Source organism: Sinohyriopsis cumingii, chromosome 2 (assembly GCF_028554795.1).
Source record: "Sinohyriopsis cumingii isolate HCF-2022 chromosome 2, ASM2855479v2, whole genome shotgun sequence".
Lineage (NCBI taxonomy): Eukaryota > Metazoa > Mollusca > Bivalvia > Unionida > Unionidae > Sinohyriopsis > Sinohyriopsis cumingii.
The window spans coordinates 33,913,252-33,936,713 of NC_142962.1; the positions used below are offsets into that span (position 1 = coordinate 33,913,252).

A 23,462-nucleotide genomic window follows, 5' to 3' on the forward strand; every position below is an offset into this window, starting at 1 on the left:
CACACAATTTGGGCCTTGATGTCTTGCTAAAGCTTCTGATAACCCTTGAGCAGATAATTATTCTTTCTGAAGTAAATTATTAGCAACAGATCAGCATATGATGTTTTAGTCACAAAGGACCTGGCTTTAATAGAGATGCAAGAAAACAGCCCCAGTAGAATCCAAATTGTGAGGATGCAGCATACAAGAGGTGGCGATTAAGGGTCAGGAAGGGGAATAAATATTATAGCTGGAGGCTGATACTAAATGTCTCAGAGCAAACTGGTGGTCTGTATGAATTATATTAATGCCAAATGTATTAATTAGAAAATGGAGCAAGCTGTCATTTCTACTAAGTATTGTTAGGAGATTAATTGCTGTTAATAATGCTCATTGCATTAATAACGAGTCTAACAGATGAACACCCATACATGTTAACACTCAAGTGTAAACACTAAGTGGATAATCTGACCACTTGTTTGTAAATATACATATTCCAGTAAGTAATTCCCAAACCCACAAGTAGGGAGGTAGATGGCTTATTCTGCGTAATTTACTAAATCAATTATCACTGGGCAATCAAATCATTTTTGATAATGACCTCCTACCCTTCCTTCTCCCTTTAAAAGCAGCAAAATAGAATCAGAAAGCCCTAACTGTGCATAAGAGGGACAGCTAGAAGTGAAGTGTCCCAGTCACAAAAGATTCTCCACTTGGCATCATAAATCTTGGATGTGGAGCATCTCTGGACTAATGATGCAATTAGCATCCTTGCTGAAACGCTCGTCCAGGAAGTCCGATTGCTTGCGATGAGTCAAATGTGAAGGTGGAGAACCATGAAAGAAGGTTAAAGTCCTGGGCTGGTCTACAAACAGGTCAAGAAGATCGCTGAACCATGATTATTGAGACCACAGAAGGACTATCTAATTGAGATGATCAGTAGAGATCCTGATTTTGTGGAACACTTGTGAAATCATCCTGATTGTTGGGAAGGCGTAAGCAAACAGACGATCCCAAATGATACTGAAGGCATACACTGCATAAGCCCCCTTGACATAGGACCCAGGAAATATGAAAGGATTTGGTTTGGTTTAGTTTGGTGCTTTATGAACAGCAACACAAGTACCACAATTGCTGTAAATCTTGGGACATTACATTTTTTTTCTTTCCCAAGACTTATATGCATGTAAAAAATTGTGGTATTTTCAATGTCACAACACTTGCGGACACAATGTCAAAATGAAGTTGCAAGATTGACACATCATACAGCAATGACCAGCTCTTTTAATAACCACGTCAAAAAACTGTTATATACTATTGTGCTTGTTTTCTTTAGCAAAACTTACATCCTTGTTTATCCTCAAAATACTAGATGCAGAATTTGCTTTATGCATCATTTTTACCAAATCAGTCTTCCAGATTGCATTTTAGATAGACGTATATAGCTATTTCCTTTACTCTGATCCACACACTAAAGATTTTCCGTGATACAGTGATCATACAAAGCAATGTAATCTTCATGAAAGGTAAACACGTTTAATAAATAAGGCATATAACCAGCAAATATATATATATTCACTTAACTGTCCGATGTTCATAAAAGAATGATTGTAATAAAGGTTAAAATCTGAATATAGACTAAGATCAACATCAACAATCTGTTTTGCATTTTGGCCTAATAAAATCATAATTTTCCACACAATGGCATTCTGGTTGTATCTGCATCTAATTCATTTATAACTGCCAGATTTGTCTTCTGTTTTCCAACAGCAATCCAGGCTAAATGATCATTTAATAACTGAAACTGGCCTGGGTAAGAAGGGAATTCTGTCTGGTGACTATGCCAGTATTTGCTGTCCAACTGTCTTTTACTCCATAATATTAGCACGATTAACATCGTTGTGTAAGTGGTACATATTTAGGTTCACTTATATCAAAGCAAACTAAAACTGAGTTTCTTACAGAAATACAATTTTATTTTCAAGTCATCATTGGTGTGTGTTTGTGCAATTTGGATTTTTAACATAGCTTTAACAGTTTTTCAGTCATATCACTATGTTGGCCCTAGTGTGACAGTCTATAGTGATGTCTAGTGCTGAGGCATCATGCCATAGACATGTAGCATCATGTCCCACCCTGCCACATTATCCTGACACCAGGGTGACCAGTCCTAACACTAACCTCTTGATGCTGAGCACCTAGTAAGGCAGCTGTCAGTAACATCATTGTTTTGGAAACTTCTTTATTGTATGCCGGTGAAATAATTTAAGTTTAGTGCATTGGTGCCTATGATTTGAATCCAGGGAAAATACAACATTCATTGCAACTTAAGATCTTCAATGTACATGCAGTCATGCCATGATGTAAATATGATTGCTAAATGCAAAACTAATGCTGTTGTTGTTCATTGTCATCATAGTGAGATGACATTTTAATGGGTTTGGTACTTTCGATGCATAAAAAAATTTACTGGTGCATTGATACAAAATTCTAATGCAACAATGCATACAAGAGTCAAAAGGGGGAGGTTTATGTTAAAAATGCATACAGCAACTGCTAATGCTAAATTCTTGTCACTGTCAAATCAAATTATACAGATATAAATTAGGTAGAAACAAAAACTGAGGAAATAAAAACAAATTTACTAAACTTTTAAACAAATAATATAAAAGTATAGCATTTCCAATTAATAATTCATGATGATAGTCCCTCAGCAACCATGAAGTCATTTTTTATTTGTCAATACAATTGATTTGACATTTTCCAGAAATTAGTTTGACCCGACTTTTTTTCTTCATAAACACCTAATAATAGAAACTTTGTATCTAAAAGTTAACCGAATTCCTGACCATGATACAGAATTAGTAAGAGTTGAAATAAACAACTTTTTTTAATTATTTTTTATTTTATTTTATTCATTCTTAGTGTGGATTTTTAGGGTGGAATCAAGGCTGTACTGAGTGTACGTGACTACACATGTAAATAGCCTCTATTTCAAAATTCTGGTTTTACCACAATTGCACAGTAGTCATATTTAATAGTGATGTATTGAGAAATAATTGGGCTTTTAAACACTTCGACGTCAAGATGGTGTTTTTTCTGTTGTGACCAGCTGAAGTTTAATACTTTGATTTTACTTCCGATTATTTAGATTCTAAGAGATGAATTCTTTTCCCGGGGATTATTTAAGTGCTAATATAGAATTCTTGGACAAAGACATTTATTCACACACCAGAATATTATTTTCTGTGGTACAACGAAGAACTGTTGACACATCAATACTATACTGGCTACAGTATACGTCATTACCTTCCATTTTGGATTTTCGTCTGGATTCAAAACCATGTTCATTAGAACATCTTATTACTAGGACTTCTAATTTCTAATTCCTGGATTATTTTTGGATTTGATTCTTAAAACCGTTAAGTTCTTTTCCTTATTTTTACCTTGTTTCTCAAGCGAAATAAACTACTTGTTAAATTTTACAAAGCTTGTTGCTTCACTTTTTTCTTGTTACTGTTTATGAGAGCCTAAACATGTAATAATAGGTCATAAAAAAATTACTTTTGAAAATAATTATGGCATCCTAAGATTTATAGCATCACAAAATTTACAGATTTATTATGTCCTAAGATTTACAGTCATTACTGTAAGTTATTTAATGCCAAGGCAATTGAGTAAAGTGCCTTGCCCAAGGACACACCAAGGCCGCTGAGCCAGGCTGGTCCACTGGTAGGATTTAAACCAGAAACCTTTTGGTTGCAAGTCCAGCATGCTAACCACTGAGCCAAAACATAGAAGGAGAGCTCATTACTACCACCATCATGTTATCAGAAAAGACCATTCATGATCACTGTCATCTCACCTCGGTCTGTGTGGGTTCGAGTCTAGGATTCGGCCAATGTTGGTATGTGAGAAAGCTAGTAGCTTCTCATGGGTCGGTGGTTCCTCCTGGGGTTTTCCCCGGGTTCTTCCTTAACCATTAATACTGGCCGCCATGCATAGCCTATCGTATGCTGAAAAATGGTGTTAAACCCCACGACGATGACAACAACAACAGCCATTCACACCAGTATGGTTAAAAATACTGCCCTCATTTCTAAATTTGTTAATGTGAAGGGTAGTTTCTTCCCATGACCAGGAACCTGAAGTACTATCATACTCACTTTAGGTGAACTCCCCAAGCTGAATCTGATACATCTATTAATAAACAGAAGTGTGGTTCTAGGACAAGCACATGGATTCATCAGAAACCAGTCCCAATCCACATGCCAACTTCAGTGGAGGTGATATTCCAATCCTTGAGAAATCTGAGCCATCAGGGAATCCCTATGAGGTTTTCACATTGTCATAAAGAAAAACTGAAGGAGTTGCATATGCACTCTTCCTAGAAGAAACAAGTCCACCACAGTTCAAGGTCCCAAGATGGGATAGATTATGGCAAGATGAGAATGAAGTCTTGGCTTGCTGCAGTTTCAAAAAGACCAAATTCTGTCTATTCATTCCAGAAGGACTTGGACTAAAAGCCTGTTTGTGTGGAAATTCAGCTGCATGTATACAAAATCCTGAAATGAAACAAGCTTCAATTTCTTTATGTATGGAATGAGTTCCAGATGAGGATCACTATGGAACAGCAGCAGGATATATCTTGTCTGAGGGACTCTAAAAGGCCATTGTGGATCAACCAGTCAAAATACTGGATAGTGATCCCCAGTGACATTAGGTAGGCAGCAACTACTCCTATTACTCTGGTAACAGCTCAGAGCATGAAGGCATTTCAAAAAGCAATGCACAAAACTGGAAATCCTCATGGTCAAGGCAAAATTGGAGGTACTCCCTGTGATGAGGTAAAATTGGTATGATTAGGTATGCATCCTGAAGGTCAATGGAGATAGCTATGTCATTTAGCCTCCCAGCATTCCTGACTGAGGCTGTAGTCTCCAGCTTGAAAAAAATCATCCTCACGAAATTTGTTTACGGTGGAAGAAATCGATAATCTGTCAAACTTTCTACCTTTCTAAGATGCCACAAAAATCAAAGAGAGAGTTCACCTCTCCCTTAACTGCATCCAATTTGACTGGTAGAAAAGCCTGGGATTTCTATGAGAGGAGGATGTCCCAAAACTGAAATTGGAATCCATCCTTTATTATAGATAGGACACACAAATGGTCTGTTATGCTTGACCAGACCTCTGCACAAAGGGCTTGTGGAGCAGGTCCCTATGGATGCGACCCTCCCAACTCACTTTAGGAAAAAAATCCTTTGAGAAGGGCCGTTCCTCCACTCCTTTAAGTTTGTCTGCTTTCTGCGAGTTCCCTGACCTCAACTGACCCTAGAACACACACCTGTCTCTTCATTGGGAACTAGTGCAAGCAAGGCAGATTGGGTGTTGAATATAGTATATGAATGCTGCGAGACATGTAGTCAAACAAAATCTAAAATCTGCTATATTTTACCTGTCTGTAAGGTATGTTGACAAGCAGTGCAAATCCAGGACAACATTATACTGAGATAATGATTAATAAATATCAATGTGTAACCAATGAAGCTTGCTATATGATAATGCAGGTGTGAGACATCCAAGACAGTCTTAAGAATCATCAAACCAGTTATTTCCAAATACAGGCTAATGAAAATGGAAGTCACAAAAAATTCCAGAGATGAATGAAGAGACTGTACCTGCCCAAGAAATCCTGACACATCCAAAATAATTACTTTATGATAAAATCAGAAACAATTATGGTTTAACCTATTACTGAAGTGGATAGGTAATGCAAAAGGCACTTCCTACAAAATGGAACAGCTAATGCATAAGAACTCACAATAGCTTAAGCTATGAAGGCTGTGAACGCTCAAGTGATGATGATGCTGTTAAATGGCTGGGCATACACTGCATATGATAAATAAATAAACTGCCTGTAAACATGTACAAATTCAGTATACATGTACATGGCCATCAGTGATGCATAAACTACCCATTCCAATTAAATATTTCCACATCTCAATTTAATAGGACTATTTAGTAGGATTTTCCTGTTAATTCTTTTCTTACAGTCTGCACAAATAAAAGTTGACAATAATTGGTTGTGGCAAACATTACACATCAGGTTGATTTACTGATTACCTTCCAAACATGCTTCTTTTAACAAAGCCATTGATCAATCACATTTTATTTCATAGAAACACCATTTCAGGTTTGTAAGCTACTTCAAAGTTTCTTGGTCATTGCAGATCCTACAGGAGAATTCAATGTGCATGTCCTGACAATATGCCTGGTTACATTATCATAATTTTTTTTTCATCAAGTACATATAATGCACAATTACAAACAATATCACGATGATCCTAACAATGTTTGTCTGTAATTGTCAAATATGTACAGGTCAAAAAGACTTAATCTGGTCATAATAACAGGTAAGCAAATGAAACAATGGCCAGTCAAGTGAGATTTGGCATGCACATTATCACAGTCAGCTGTTTAGTAAGCCTAACAGGTAGACGGGGTACAGGTAATGTTTGAAATAGTTTAAATTAAACTTAAATCTTTCTAATTATTGTAAACCATGAACACATTTCAAAATTTTGGTAAATGTTGCAGCCATATTGATAAATGCATGGTTCCCACGGTTTTCTAAAGATAAATTTCCTGGATCATTTCCAGGGTTTTTCCAGGAAGAACTTACTTTTTTCAAGGATCACATATGACCATTACTGAATGGAATTAAAGAACATTTTAGATTAAAAAACATGCATTTTCTAAATCTAAAGATGTTTCTCTTTCAAGACTCTCCAAAAACATCGATGTCAGAAAAGATGATCATGTACAAAACCACAAAATGTATCACACGAAAGAAGTTTAATTATATTCCTATAAACTGGCATGTAAAGTCATTTCAATGTACAAAATAAAAATTCTAATTTTATTTTGCTGCATTATGTTGCTAAGTGGGAACAACATAATGAAAATAAATTATGTTTTTGTTTCCTTTCCAACCTTTGCTTCTAAAGAATTATATAGCAAAAAAATAAATAACTATATATATATATATATATATATATATATATATATATATATATATGCATCTCATAAAAAGTAACATTTCTATTATACAGTATATAAAAAACAAAAACAAATGCAAATAATTAGAATCTTGTCTTGTAATGAAAAGAGTTTAACCCTGAATTTATCTGTGCCAAAAAAATCGCAAACAAGATTTTTTCAAACAACCTAATCTCCTTAAGACGATCTGGTTAAAAATCCATCATTTAAAAAACATTTTTAAAAGGGTTGATTTAAATTTTGACAAAAGACCTTCAAAATTGTATACTGTTGTATGAACAAGGACTGAATTTTCTGTAAAATCAACTTGTATCTTGTATTTCATTAAACCAGTCCCCAAACCTGCATCAATACAGGGGCTTGTATCGTTTTTTAATATATAGTACAAGGGATGACAATTTCTCATTTCAGCTCTAAGTTTCAACAATTTGGACTACAAAGGTGGCTCAAAACGAATAGCAGTCTGTTTCCAAATCCTAGTTTCCTCTGAATATTCCCACCCCATTTTTCATTTCTGGACATTTAGGGTGTGGGTCAGTGTAAGTGAATATCAAAAATTTGGAATTTGCCACCACTATGTGGTAGTGACATATGGTAGTTGCTTACCAACGGGCCTAGAAAATATCGACTCATACCTGCATGAAATCGATAGGAAATGATTCATTTTATCACAAATGGCAAATATTATAATTATTATGTCATTAATCCTCCGACAGATAAGACGAAACTACGGCATAGATGAAACCTAACCCAGTAATCGTCATTTTCATTACTAGTCAAATGACTTTACAAATCTCAAATGATGACATCGTAAGTCCAATAGTCACATGATATCAACAACAAACTCCTTTATAATGTTGTTGTACAGAAATTCAATTATATTAAATTAAAGTCAGATACTAAATTTTACTCGTGATCAGTTCAATTACGACTCAATTATGTGGTTGTTTCAGGTGTCAAGGTGGCAGAAAATTCCAGGGGTTTTCCAGACTTTCATCAATATTTGCAAACTTCAAGGACTTTTCACAGTTGGGAAAAAATGATACCTCCAGGATGGTAACAAGCTCAGATGATCACATGCAAGATCACCTCATTAATATAATCAAAGTTTTTGATGACACAAAATTTGTTAATAAATGAAGCCTCCAAGCTCAGCCACTCAGGAGCAAAAGCATCTCATTAATATGCATGGATGATGCTGATAAACCAACTCAACCAAGACCCTGATTATATAAACAGACACATCAAGTCTGATCAAATTAGTTCATAAATGAGGCCTACAAAGCAGTAACAAGCTGAATCAGATGCAAGATAATCTCATTATTACGCACAATGTCAATCATAACTGAACTTGTCATAGATCTTCAGTTTATATTTGAGTAAATGTGCATACATGACCTGTACGACTTTTACTACAGTACTGTCGTTTGATCTGATCTGGTGTTGTACAGCAATGCAGCACAAGCAGTAGTGCCAAGGCAATTAGAGTCGAGTGCCTTTCCCAAAGACACACCATGTCAGCTGACCCAGGCTGATCCAATAGTAAGCGTCAAACCCTTTGATCACGAGTCAGAAAAGCTAACCAATGAAACACTGCAGTTTCTCAACAAACAATTGATAGATTCACAACTGACAATACAAGACACACTGAGCCGTACCGTAAGCATGTGTGGTCTTAAGGCCTGGGTAGATAAAGACATTAGACACCTACACTAAAAACAACAATGCTACTGGGAAAGCGATACCTGTCTTGCATATGCTTTGCAGTTTGAACATGAGAATTTATACTATCCAAAACACATACATTTCTAACATAAGTTTTGACTGCTTGAGAAGAAAACACAAGTGCACCTGAAAACTCCAAGGTGTATATCCAGTCCTCATGTAAACTATTCCTGACAGCATGATACTTACCTTTAAATTTTGACCATCAAATGGTAATGATCCACTGACTAGTGTATAAAGAATGACCCCCAAGCTCCAGACGTCTACTTCAGGACCGTCATACTTTTTACCTGGAAATATAAGATGAATGATTACTAATATTACTGGTTCAATAATATCAAGCTGTAAACCTTTCCAACCTATGCATCTGAATTCTTCTAATATGTTTAGTGGAATATCATGCAGAAGAAATGAACATTACATTACTTTTCCCAAAGGACCCAACAGGTTGCATTGATCTAGTCTTAGTATGGTCTAGTCAATCTTGTGGAGATGAATCCAAATACCAAGTTTCAAGTGTTCATAAAATAGGGTCAAAAACATTGAGGGTGTAAGAAACTGGTAGTTCAAATACACAAATCACTCAAACTTGAAAATCAAGTCTTGCTACCACCTGATAATGTTCAGGAGCCTGGGTGAAATAAGGTATAAAGCTACTGAAGGTATCATTCATGGAGAGCTCACAATGCAAAAGTCACTCAAGCATGAAAATTGGGTTACATGACCTAGTTTTAGTCTGGACAAGTATTTCTCCCTGACATGCATCCACATGCCAATTTTCATAGCTGCTTGTTAAAAGGGGTACAAAATATGGGCTGTAACATAAAGCAAGCTGCAACTATTGAAAATTAAATCTTCCCAATTTAGCTTTAGTATGGCTGAGTACCTTTTGTACGAATTTTTTGGTGTAGCAAAAATAAACTGAAGGTGAAATGAACAGCAGAAAATCTGCAAGTTACTCCAGTGTGAAAATCAGATCAGAGACCTAGTTTTGGTATTACCACTATCCTTGATTGGCATCAATGCAAGTATGCATCAGTGTAGGCAAAATATCATCAAAGACAGCAATATACTGAATGAACAAGATTAAACCGTTAGAATGAAAAAGTGAACAGGCAAAATGCAATATCCTTGGAAAATTATGATGGCAAAGGGATACCAAACAAAAATCATGTCAATACTTTAAAAAATCTGACAGCCTGACACCCAGAGCCCTTCTAATTTTGAAGAAGGCTACCATGACGTCCATATTAGACATCTGATCAGCATCATTTTAATTCTGGTTCAACTAGACACCATAAAAAGTCTAGTAAAAATTCCATAGCAGTAGCACTTTCCCTTTAGGATGAGTAGACTTTCAAGATGGCTAACTTGATGGAATCATAGAGACACCATTTTCATTTAGATCCAATAAACATTTTAAGAAGTTTTCTTGTGGAAAAAAAATTAAGGATGAGGTGGTATGGTGCCAATCAATTATCATGTATTGGACACAGACTCATGCATACTAGCCTTAACATCAATCTCAACAGAGAGCTGTGGAAAATAATCTTGTTGAGTGTCAATTTTTACTCTGCAAGACAAGTATTTTGACATGATGATGTACTAGCCAAGAGAATCACCACCTTTTTGTAGGAATGCAGTTCATGTAACAAATTTTGACTACATTTAAAATATTTTACATGTGCTACCATTATCTTTTATTTTATACACACTTTACAGAATTCTGACATCTTTACCGTCTATACTCGCATACAAGTCAATCTAACTACAGGTCCACACCCCCACACCACCCTTTGGCAATTTTAGGGCAGCAAAAAGCAAATTTTTCTTACCCTCCTATAAGTCAAGCTGGGTTTTTTTTCAAGTCAAATCCATCTGCAAGAGATGGCATGTAGTCATTGAGTCCAAGTTGCATGTCAAAGTGAATGGATGGATTGACAGAGATTGGACAAATAAAGACAAAACCAATGTAGAATAAATACATTTGTATTACTGAGTTGGATATGTACAAATAAACGGACAACTTACATTTTGTCGATCTTCATGTAATGAAATCAACAGTGCTTAAGATTTTTAATCCACCTATGTAATAAATCCATGCAATGAATTATATGTCATATACGGGGATAAAAAAATGGTAATCCAGAATGATGTGATTTGCAATATTATGTAATATATCAATTCCAAAAGTATTATTAAAAAAATGTTCAGTTCACACTTCTGTGATTCAGGCTAATACCATCTGTTTCAAAGCCCAGGAATTCATCTTCATTGTTGGAGTTAAAGTTCTGAATTCCTCCACAGTCATCCAGTTGCTGTAAACATCGACTAGGATTCTGTTATCCTGTCCCATCCATTGCACTGGAAATACCACATTTCTTAATATGATTTGACCACCATCTCTTTTGGAAGTTCCTCAAATGAATTACACATCCAATGAGATACTAACTCGATCCAATGGATGCTTCACACTTCCTGCCTTTGTAAATTCTTTGGGTTTATCTACAATCAACTTGTGCCACTGTTTACTCATAACTGCCTTGAATGGCTTGTTTGCAGTTCCAACGTGGTGCCACCAGCCAGGGATCACAGTATGGTTGTTGTTGTTGTTGTTGGGTTTAACACCATTTTTCAGCACAAGATAGGCTATATATGGCGGCCAGTATTAATGGTGGAGGAAGAACCCAGGAAAACCCCAGAAAGAACCACCGACCCACGAGAAGCTACTGGCAAGCTTTCTCACATACCCACACAGGCCGAACCTAAGACTCAAAGGATTGTCCACTGGGGAAAACAAAGCAGTACTGTTTTTACATGCCAAAGGATTATGGTTGTATTTGTCTACACTGCAAAAACAATGCAAGTCTGCCTTTACAAGGTAAGGAAGTCAAGTGAGATTATAAATTTTTTTTAATATTTCACTTATAAGGCCCCATCTCTGCATTAATAAAATAAATTTTACTATAAAGATCGACTTACAAGTTAGTATATATGATACATTTCATATCTATCTTCTCATTTTTCAATGACCTTTCATTTAGGAGGAGTAGCAATAACAATATTTTGAACATAGCAGTCATTGTGCCATATATTGGAAGTCAGATTGACAACATTTTCGTTGAAGTCAAATCAGACATCACAAATGTCTTTTGGTGAAAATTCAATGCTGCTATGACCATCCAGCTAGGAGGAGTATCATTAACAAGGTTTTCAAGATGGTCACTGCAGTGGCTATATTGGAGGTCAGATCAGCACCATTTTCACTTAGGACCAATTAGATGGGCATAATTAGTATTTCAATGAAAACCCCATGCTAATAGAACTTTCCCTTCAGGAGGAGTAGCATCAAAATTTTCAAGACGGCTGTCATGGTGGCCATACTGGAAGTCAGATTGGCACCATTGTTTATTTAGGACAAAGTAAACATCATAGGAAATAATTTAGTGAAAACCTTATGTTGGTATGAATTTCTATTCAAGAGGAGAAAAAATAACAAGATTTTCAAGACAGTCATTGTGCCACTCTAATTGTATGTCTGAGTACACCATTTTCATTTAAGACCAACTAGATAATATAAGAAGTGTTCTGGTGGAAAACTATTTCAATATGAATTTCTGTTCTGAAAGAGCAGCAAAAACAAGATTTTTAAGATGGTGGCAATAAGGGACATCAGATCAACACCATTTTCATTTAGGATCAGCTATATACCAAAACAAGTCTTTTACCGAAAAAAGCCTATGATGATGTGACCATCAATTCAGGAAGAGTAGCAATAACAAAATTTTCAAGATGGCTGCCAATGTTGTCATACTGAATGTCCAACGGTACCATTTTCACATATTACCAATTAGACGCAAGAAGTTTTGGTGATACCACCATAGAGATAAGACTTTCCCTTGAGGATGAGTAGCAAAATCAAGATTTTGAAGACAGTTATTGTAGTGGCCATATTGGATGACTGAACAGTTGTAGGGCTGACTGAATCTTGTGGTGATTGCATATGGAACATTTCATGCCATTCTTCGAAGTAGTTTAGGTGGAGTATCGATAACTTGTGCTAATAAACAGATAGTTGGACAATGGACAACTGACTGTCTCACAAGCTCTTTGGTCTATAAACAGCTGGGTTAATAACAAAATGCCCTAATTTGTATCAGTGCCACCTCATGTTAAAGCCAACAATGATAAATTCTATCTTTGTTTATAGGATGTGCTGAAAGCCATATATAATTCATCCCACTTACCCTGAAATAATTCTGGAGCAGCATAGGGTGGACTGCCACAGAATGTGTCTAATTTGTTCCCTGGCACAAATTCATTGCTAAACCCAAAATCTGCTATCTTAATATTCATGTCACCATCTAATAACAAGTTTTCTGCCTGCAAAAGAGAAGAACATTTAAGACGTATATTCATGTTGCTATTTCATTACAAAATGTCTGCCCGCAAATAAATGAGGAAAATTATACAAACATTGGCACGTTTTTCAACAGAACAGTCTTCTAGCAGATGTGGCAAATATCTGATGATCTGCTTATAGACATTAACTTAACCTTTATAGGTTACTATATATTATCGTGGATAAGTGACTTCACCATACTGGTGGTAAAAAAATGCAAAAATGATTTCTACACAAGGACGGCCAGTCTCACAAGCTAAATGTACTATCTCCTATTGTTTGGCATCGAAACATTTCAGCTTACATGACAGCCTTGATGACAACCAATGCTAATGGAAAAAGGAACTGAAATCTTGCCCAGCATCACATGCAAGATGAAAATACATTAAAATCAATGCAACTGTTATATACAAAACAGCGTACCACTACGTAGGTTTTGCATGGAAGATGAGCAATGTATATTTTCTATTTTAAAGTTTTATAGAAATGAAATAGGCTTTTAGAAATGAAATAGGAATTTAGAAATGCCAGTTCTAATTCAGTAGATTTTACTCCAATAAGAACTATATGCAAGTTTGTTTGCTGAACGTGTATGCTTCTACATAACACCTGAGACTATAATTTTCCAGTTCTCTCTAAACTTTGTTAAACTTCTATTGTATTTAAATCTAGCAATTACACTGTCAAACCTTTTGCATTCAATCTGGACTTACTTTTAAATCTCTGTGAACAATGTGCTTTTGATGACAATACTGCACTGCAGAGACAATCTGAAGACAGAAAGAAACTGAATACTTGAGCAAGCATATAAATACACAAATGAAGAAGATCTTAGTCAAAAGGTTAATCCGTTACAGCCTTCAAACCTGCAAACTTTACATCAAGACTACACATTGGAGGCATCATGTGACATTTTATTCATGGTCATTCACAGTTTTTAGAAGGGGAAAGCTCTATGTCTATGACACATCTTATCCTTACTCAACAATGAGCAATTCATGTTACTACTTCAGACTTGGAAATCTTGCTCTAATTTGATGAAAACAGCCTTCTGACTGGTTGAAATATTTTCAAGATTTAGAGTCCAGCAAAGTTGTGTGATGGAGAGTTCATATATATTCTGAAATCAGTGTTGTACCATGGTTGAGCTAAGGAACATTTTATAACTTCTACACTGCAATTGTGATTAGATACATAGATTTATCAACAACAACAATTGTTGAAATATATCATGTTTTAGCTGGCAAATGTTCTCTGGGTTTTAAAAAACAAAAATAAGCAGGATAATTTCTTTTTTGGAATGACTTCACTTACTTGTCGAAACTTCGCCCTAGCTTCTTTCTCTTTCATCCTACCATGTGCAACAAGGTAGTCAAAGACTTCACCTGTAACATAAAAAGAATAGACATCAAAGCCCTCACTACAAGAGATAAATCACACTTATGCAAGGTCTACATAACTTGAGTACATCATGCATGAATTCACATTATGCATATAAAATTTGATATTAATCTATAACCCCCTTTTCCTAGTCCCCTTTGCAGTCAAAGTATTTATCCTTGTCTTTATCTATTTATACTAGTGAAGTGATAACATAAATATTTCTGTTTAACCAGAAAATAAAAGTATCATAAACTTGTTGCAGAATAATATTGTGATTGAAATATTAAAAGTGATGGACATGGCTGAAAAGAAACTAAGATGCTTAAAAAAAACCTGTAGGCATGAAATTTTTGAACTGGCTGGAATCTGGCTAATAAAAAAATGGACAAGATGGTGAAGAAAACTGGGCCATTTGGACGATTTCTTCACCACTTTCTCATCATGCTATTGATTGCACATTATGAAAACAATTATTTCAAGCATTCTCTAAAAAAAATTTGATTCAACATCCATATATGAAGGCATTACAGTAATCATAATATTTTGTCCAATCTTTGGTAGTCAATTGTCATTGATCCACAGTTAGGTATAAATACATGACATATTTAGTTGATACAGAATGCCCCACTATCTATCTGACATGTTGTAACTGAAAGAACTGATCCAGGCAAAACCCATTTTGCATTTAAATTGGAAGATAGGAATAATCAGAGGCTTCTGTACACAATAACATTTGTTGCATGTAAGTTTCTCTAATTTAAACATTTTAAGCAACTTTTAGTAACGAGTCAATACATGTGAATATTGTGGAAATCCTCTTGTTTTAATACTTAACAAATCACCAAATGAGCTCTCTCTTTTTTTAATTGATTTCACCTGCTATTGGCAGGTACTTCTTTTATTATCAAGAGGCCACTTGTTCAAAACAATGTTTCAGGTAACTAAATAGGCCAAAAGTCAATGTAGAATGAAGTGGATTAATGACCCTTTGCTACTGATGAATTTGTTCAATACTGAAAGGCCTTTATAAAAAGATGCCTTCCATCAAAGTTGGTAAAGTTTATTTTGAAAGTCTTTTTTTTTTAAAATAGATAAATTACATATTTGATGGCAGATCTGAAACGACTTCAAGGTAAGATGCTCACTTTTAAATTGAATAAATTCTGTTAACTGTTTTTGAGAAGCTTAAAATGATTTCCTATTTTAGTAACTGTGACCCCATTTAATCACTGATGGGCATCACATGTACACAATTTTAAACCCTTTCATGCCAGGGAACTTTCTATTGCCTATGATCAAGTATTATTTCTTACTGGTCTGTTGATGAAATGTATGTTTTAGTAAAGAGCATGTGACACTCGTGTCTGTTAGCTAACTTTAGCTACAGAGGAAAATTTAGAACTGAATCAAACACAATTATTGTTGAAAACCATACAGTCGTGCAGGGCAGTGGCTCTTGTTTACACAAAATCCGATGCGGAATGTTCACAACTACACAGCTGACAGTTTAGACACTGGATCAATGGTACTTCATTAACAATAACATGAACCATAATGGTGCAAACTTGGATAAATGCAAAGCACGCTCTGATAAAGAAAAGTGCTGGAGGCAAAAATACTTAATATAAAAAAGGTACAAAATTAGACGAAAAGACATTTAAAAGTGACAACTAAGACTAATTTCAATATGTGATCTTAGAAGATGTGTCAAAACAACATCCAAGGAAAAGGAAGGTATTCAATATTTTAGCTATAACAAAGAAATCAGACTAGGAATATGTTCTTTTAAAGTCGGGGGTTCCAAATGCTAACTGGAGAGAATATTAGTATTGGCTGCAGTCATGGCATCCCAGTAAAAGTAAGCAATACAAAGGTAGCATGTAATGTATTACTGTCATCAAGTTTGTAGTCAGGGGTAGCCCAATTTGCTGGGAATCTGTGACAACAATACACCATAATAAAAACACAAAGCAGAAACTAGTTTGAAATAGATCAAATAAGTATAAAGACTTGTGTGACACTTTTCAAAGCATGTTATATCTCTTATCAGTACAATGCAGAGCATATACGAGTTAATGTTCAGACTTAAAATATTTTCCATCAGCAACACCAATATCATTTTAAAAAGAAATACCCGTGTGGGTATAGTCTGAACTTGTGTTAGTCAACTGGAATTTTATTCAACTGGAATTTTACTTGGTAACAATTTCAGTTTCTCAAATAATTACAGACCTGCCAACCCAAACAAGACCGTGTCAGTAAGGCAGTTTCTTTTTTTTCCCCAAGTCACATCATTTTTCAGTAGGGTGTAACAAAATATCATATACTGCTATTGTCAAGTTGAAAGCATGTATTAAAACAGTTTTGTATTTAAAATATACAGCAATGGTAAACATTATGTTCAAATGAAATGTTTTTCAAGCATATGTAGGCCTTATTTACTAGTACAGCTGCACAAACTTCAGTTCCAAAATTGTTGCAGCTTAATAGCTTGTTGTTACCAATCAACTTTATGTAATTCTTTGGAATCTGTTTTCCATTTCACATGATGGCAATCATATCTCCCACCAGGAGATATATTCAAATCGACACATGTCCAATAAATGTAACTGGGCCTTTTCCTGCTTTTATTCAGAAGAATCTTAATACTCCTTTTTATTCTTCTGTACTGATTATTGACACTTTTTAAGAGGCTTATTTTCGCTTTCATCTTCAACATGCAGGATTGCTGGCTGCCATTTTTAAAAAAAATCTATAATCAACAGTTTGACCAGACAGATGCTTTGCATGAAAATGTGCTATTTAAAGCATCTGTGGTACTACTGTAAAGTTAGTATGGTTCCCTGACAAACTCCACAAAATCTAAATTAAAACCTGAATCCAAATCAAAGACAAGTCAATTATTCAGATTTTATCGCAACAATTACATTTTCGTAGTTTTTGCTTTTTTTTTCTGCAAGTCAGTATTCTTAGGGTCATTTTCGTAAGACTTGAGCAAAATTATGCAAGTTGGCAGGTCTGTAATTAATGCAAAAACTTGTGTTCAACATCATACCAGACTAGAGATTCAAATATGAATGTATTACTTATTTTATTCCAATGAAATTTCAAAAACACACCACAATGCAGAAGAAAGAAATCTAATTTAGATCTCTGCTTGAGGTTTACTATTCTGTTAAAGACTTGTACAATCATACACACACATACAGACACAACTATGTGTACAAAGACATATAAAGTGTACATATGGATACAATATAAAAAATAAAAAAATTCTTGATTGTTTCATTACAAAATACACACATGTATTCTTAAAGGATACAAAAGTTTTGTCTTCAGTCAAATACCAATTCAAGTGAAAACCAGATATATCTGTGTGCTTAGCTCTAGATTTGAATTTAATAAATTGGCAGGGTTCATACAGATCTGGACAGCTGAAATTCATTGACTTTTCAATGACTGGTTTCCAGTTTTCAGTGACAACTCACGGTATCAAGTGTTCTGCTTCAGTTACTAATTTAAATACAAGGAACAAATAAAAAAAACCATACAGAAATAAATAAATGTAATATGAAATCGGAAATGATATTTAAGAAGAAAGTCACTGTAAACCAGATGTTAACCATTGCCCTTTAGCTTTTATACTTTCTTCTCCAGCTTCAAGTCCAGTGCTTACACTTCCAAGATGCTGCCCAATTTTATCTAATGGGGGTGACCCACTTTAACGAAAATAAGAGGCGAGTGGCAAAAAAAGGAGGGAGAGGACAAAATGGTCATAGTTTGCTACATATCTAACAAGTCAATATCCATCTTTCTTCAGCAACACTCTGTTAAGAGTCCTATTTAAATCAAAATCTTTAAATATGTTGTATAAGCATTAATCTGTTGATTTTTCTGAGCTTAATCTGATCCTCTCAAGTGTATGAATAGTAATGAGATGCCCCTGCTTATGGGGCATATAAACAACTATCACAGCCAGCTGGAACAAGTTTGAAAACTGTTCCTTATGTTTATTATGTACATTTTTTCACTGCACACAGGTAGTCTTCTGGATACTTTGACTCCAAGGTAAGATTTGTCACTAAGATAAGCTCTGCTCAAGTTTCACTTTCCTGAATTGGTACTCTAATGTGCCAGATTTCCTATCTGTTCAATAGTACTGTATTAGGATTATAAGCCCATTAATGCCATAATCAGCTTGTTCAGACAGTTGTATTTTGATCAAATAAATGTAAGTACTTCCTAATTTTATTTTTTGATTATTTATTAAATTTATCTGAACCCATATAAGGCTATATGTAGCTATGCGCAAGGTATTTTGAATAATGCAATTTTAGGAAGAAGTGTTCACTTTTGATTTACCCTCATTTTTCTTTCTTTTTTTTCACGCATAAACTTTAAGATATCACACAATAGGGTACCAGACTGCAACTAATGAATCACGTGACAAGATCACTTCCTTTAAAAACACAGGGCAATTTGTTAAGATGCATACAAAATTGTTTTATCAGTATTGTAGTTGGCAAAATGAATAACTTACTGCAAAAAGATCCACATGTCATCGAGGAAAAGAAAACTTCTCAGTTTAGAGGAGAAAGTGAAAGTAATTAAACTGACCGAGAGGTGGTGGGATTGGAGAAAACTAATGTCTGAAAGACTCAGATAAACAATATTGTGAAAGATAAGGAAACAATTCTGCAGAAGCGGGAAGGTGAAATGGACAGAGAAAGGAAGATTGTTTGAGCCAGAGATGTTTGTATCCTGATTTGAACGACAAGAAAAAGCAACAATTTTGTCAACTGATTTGGAATATGACAACTCCACCGCAAGTAACGAATGGTTGCACAGATTTCAAGTGCGACACAATATTAAGTGTTCTGTCCTTAGTGGAGAATCAGCTGATGTTAATAATGAAGTTGTCGAAGATTGGTTGTTATTGTTGTTCTAGGGTTTTAACGCCATTTTTCAGCACACTATAGGCTATACATGGCGGCCAGTATTAATGGTGGAGGAAGAACCCGGAAAATCCCAGGAAAGAACCACTGACCCTCGAGAAGCTACTGGCAAGCTTTCTCACATACCCACATTGGCAGAATCCGAGACTCGAACCTATGGAGACAGAGGTGAGATGGCAGTGATCCGTAACGGAAAGCGCTTTAGACCACTCGGCCACTCGGGGCCCCCATCGAAGATTGGAACAAAAGACTAAACAATAAATGACAGTAAGGATATTTTTAATTGTGACAAGACTGGTTTGTTTTTTAGACTGTTACCAACAAAGTGACAGATAATGTGATCTGTAACATAATTATAAAGACAATTTTAAACTAGATCAATGGTTATTCATAACATTCTTTTGAAAATGAAGAAAAAGTTTGTTTTACATTTATTTCACAACATGCATGTGATTTTTTTAATGAAAATATTAAATGTTTTAGAATTAAATGTACTTGTAACTTTCTTCATATGTATTTACTATTCGCATTTGTCATCCCCCTCTAGACAGGACACCCTCATTATAAGGCCACTTCCCTGCTGCAATAGGGATGGCCTTATAAGAGGGGGACTACTGTAGTCACAATTTTCTGGACTTTGAGAATTTGCCAATATGTCAAAAAATATAAACTTTTTATAATACCCTAAATTAAATAAATGCGTGATATCCCAACATTTCTTCAAGTGAATTAGCAAGACAGTGAAAACATATATCCCCATGTTTTTCCTGTCTAGGATAATTTGGCAGTAAATCATCCTGGATTGTACATTTGAATTTACCTTGCATTAATTTACTGAAATATTATCCTGGTGAGTCAAAGAATATAAATACATGTTACTATTCTCTGTTTCAATTGCATTCATTGTACCTGTAATTTGAGTAGTAAAAAAAATATCCACATAATACTTTAACATACTCCTCATGAATAAGGAGGATTTAATCTGTGTTTTTAAGTCCACAGTGCTAAGAATCACCAAATTATTCATCCAGAAGTTCACACCTCTTAACGCTAGTCATCAGATCTATTAAACTTACATATCTATTATTTGACAAGTTATGAATTTGTCGTATGGTATGCCGAAATTGGTAAAAAAGTTGACATTTGCAGTTTAACATATTTTGCAAGTGTTCACAATGACATCAGTTTCGGTTCTGATAACATGAGTGATCCACTCAATTTTAATCTCAATTTCAGACAAGCTACATCAGCTAAAATTCTCACTTTTTACACTTTTCTATCTTCAATAATCTTATATAATTCATAGCCTTAAAATAAATTGCCATCTCTATTGTCAGCCAGTAGGCCTATTTGTCGAACTGAATCGTCTAAGATGAACCGCGCTGGGTTTCAGCATTTTTGGATTGTCTAGGTAGCCTGTATTTTAACACATTAACCCTGGTGATGAGTTTATGTTGCAAGAGGTAGTAGCCTACTTCCGAGCCCTGTAGCATCAAGGTCATGCATGATACACTAAAGTGGGTGGTATTATAGAAAGGTGGACAGAGGTAGCTCTACAATGATACCAAATAATCTGGAATTTCTAGTTGCACTGCAAAATACAGAGGGAAAAACCTCTTTTTCTGGACCCAATTTTTTTCTACTCAAAATTCACCCTTGGTCGGAATCTCATTTTGTGTCCAGATTTTAGACTTTTTGGTCTCAGATCTAAGGCAAACCGGTTTGAACTGCGAACAGACAGATGAACCTTTGCAAAAAGTAGGATAAGATGGGCATTTGGAATAAAGAGTGGTCTCGATACGAAAATAATGGGTCCGTTAAGCAAAAAAAAGAAATAAAAAAAAAAAAACCAAAACACTTTCACCTTTCTGCCCATGCGCGAGCCAATGTTTCTAACAAAACTAGGCATTATATCATTGGAAGATCAGCTGGAAGATGATTAATTAGGATGTATTCAGAACTAGCTTTCAAAATGTGTTTCCTACTCAAATTTCAGGAGAAAATGACAAAAACCTCCAGGGGTTAATGTGTTAAACATGCATTTGTAAAACATCCTCACATGCATGGTTCAAACTTCAACAGAACGTCTTGTCCAGGACCCAGTGTGACAATTAAAGTCAGTGAAGTCGAGGAGTGTTAATGACATCATTGGAGGTACTATGTGTGATATCTTATTACTTCATGTGGATTACGACAAATAGTGGAATTGCTAGCATATATCAAACCGTACTTTCAATCCTCACACAATTTAACATAAATGACCCGAAAGTAAAATTTTCAATCTTTTATTTTTTAAGCAACATCTCTAAAATGCAATGATTTATAATGACCTAGGTGAAATATCAATGAATTTCAAGGCCTTGAATTGAGGTGTTCATTTCTAAATGACTTTCAATGACCTTTAATGATTGTGAGAACCCTGATTGGGTACTTGACTGGCATGATTGGAACTAACTGTGGTGTTGCAAATTCAATGGGATACTATATTTTGTGATCCCAAACATCTTTTGCAAGAAGGCAGTGTAATCTACCAAGATGTTGATCACAGAAATGCCAATTGATACAGTGCATCGTGGATTACAGATTGCACACTCAATCCAGTGTATGTGGACAGAGGGACAAAATATTATCTACCCACTATGAGTACTGGATGTCCACTTAAGTCGGCTGGATTTACCACAAATCTAGTGGAAATCGACTCATTCTTGTGAAGTCTATCACAAATTAATTGCAGTCTTAGGATATCCGTCAATGATTCTCTTGTATTTAAACTGCAAGTGAACACAATAAATAAACAGATGGAGAAACACCAATGCCATAAACTTGACCATGACAGGTGTCAATATCATTTCCACATTCAAAGTTTACTGTAATCCTCTATTATGGTGAAACCTTGATAAAAATTAACTATACTGATTCAAAGAATGTCATATTCCTGGGTATATCACAAATGCTCTTTGAACTGTACTATTCACAATTTCAAAAAAACTTGTGTCACAACACAGGATGCAGAGCACATTTAAAAATGGTGGACATGTTACAAACAAATGACGAGTGTTGACTGAACTACAATTGCTTTAATCCTGAACTTAATGATTTGTTTCACATTTACTTTCAAAATTAATTCTCTAAGCTGTACAAGTGATAGTTATGGGTATAACGACTTAATTTTCATAGTACTACACATCTCAGGTTCATCATGAAAAATGTCAACATGCGTTATTATGCTGTAAAGGCTTAACCTGTGAGAACATCCTGTAAACCAGGGGTTCAAAATTTAAATAAAATTTTGATTCTGCTCTTTGTTCAGAATGAGTATATTGATAAGTTGCTATTTAGCAATTCATTTTGTATTTAAACAGAATATATATGTTTACCTGCATTATTAATCTGCCAGTAGCATGCTTTTTCGATTTTCCTAGTATCTATTGCTGAATATGTCACAATTACCATGCATGAACATAAAGCTCAAGAAATTCAACCGACTGGAAGTTGTTACATATATCTGATTTAATTCATATTTATTTTAATTTAATTGTCTGTCAGTTTTAAATTTTTTATTCTATTATATGCTATTATAGTGTAAATTTATTCACTGGAGATGCTATTTTTCCAGAAAATCAGCTGACCTGAATCACTCTTTTGTAAGCAACAGGTGTTGATCTAACTCTTGGCCTTATTTCAGAATTTGTAGCAACCTTCGTAAACAAGTTCCATTTTATTTTAAAATGATTGGTTGTTGTCAGGGTCATTTCTGGTGTAGGTGACATAAACAAGATCACTTGACACACACCCTTTCGATTTTGCAATTCTGGTTTTTCCATTACTATGCATTTGTTAGTTTTAATAGAGATGCTTAGAGAGAGATATTTCTCAGTTTTGGGCTTTTTACACTTGATGTCAAGTTATTCTGTTGTAGCCAGATTTTGAGTTATAATTTTCTTCAGATCAGTTGGAT

The 23,462-nt window shown here is 35.0% G+C and overlaps 1 protein-coding gene across 8 annotated transcripts in view; it reads right to left on the reverse strand.

Annotated features, from left to right (window-relative positions):
• The window catches only part of LOC149804599 (MAP/microtubule affinity-regulating kinase 3-like), a 184,194-nt gene that overhangs the window by 81,373 nt on the left and 79,359 nt on the right, over nt 1-23,462 (reverse strand). For all 8 annotated transcript variants that reach the window (XM_089942108.1, XM_089942117.1, XM_089942151.1 and 5 more), the window contains exons 6-9: nt 14,481-14,551; nt 13,880-13,936; nt 13,012-13,147; nt 8,954-9,054 (exon numbers count right to left, since the gene is read on the reverse strand). In XM_089942108.1, the coding sequence (XP_089798234.1) occupies nt 8,954-9,054; nt 13,012-13,147; nt 13,880-13,936; nt 14,481-14,551 (365 nt within the window). The remainder of the gene's footprint in view (nt 1-8,953; nt 9,055-13,011; nt 13,148-13,879; nt 13,937-14,480; nt 14,552-23,462) is intronic.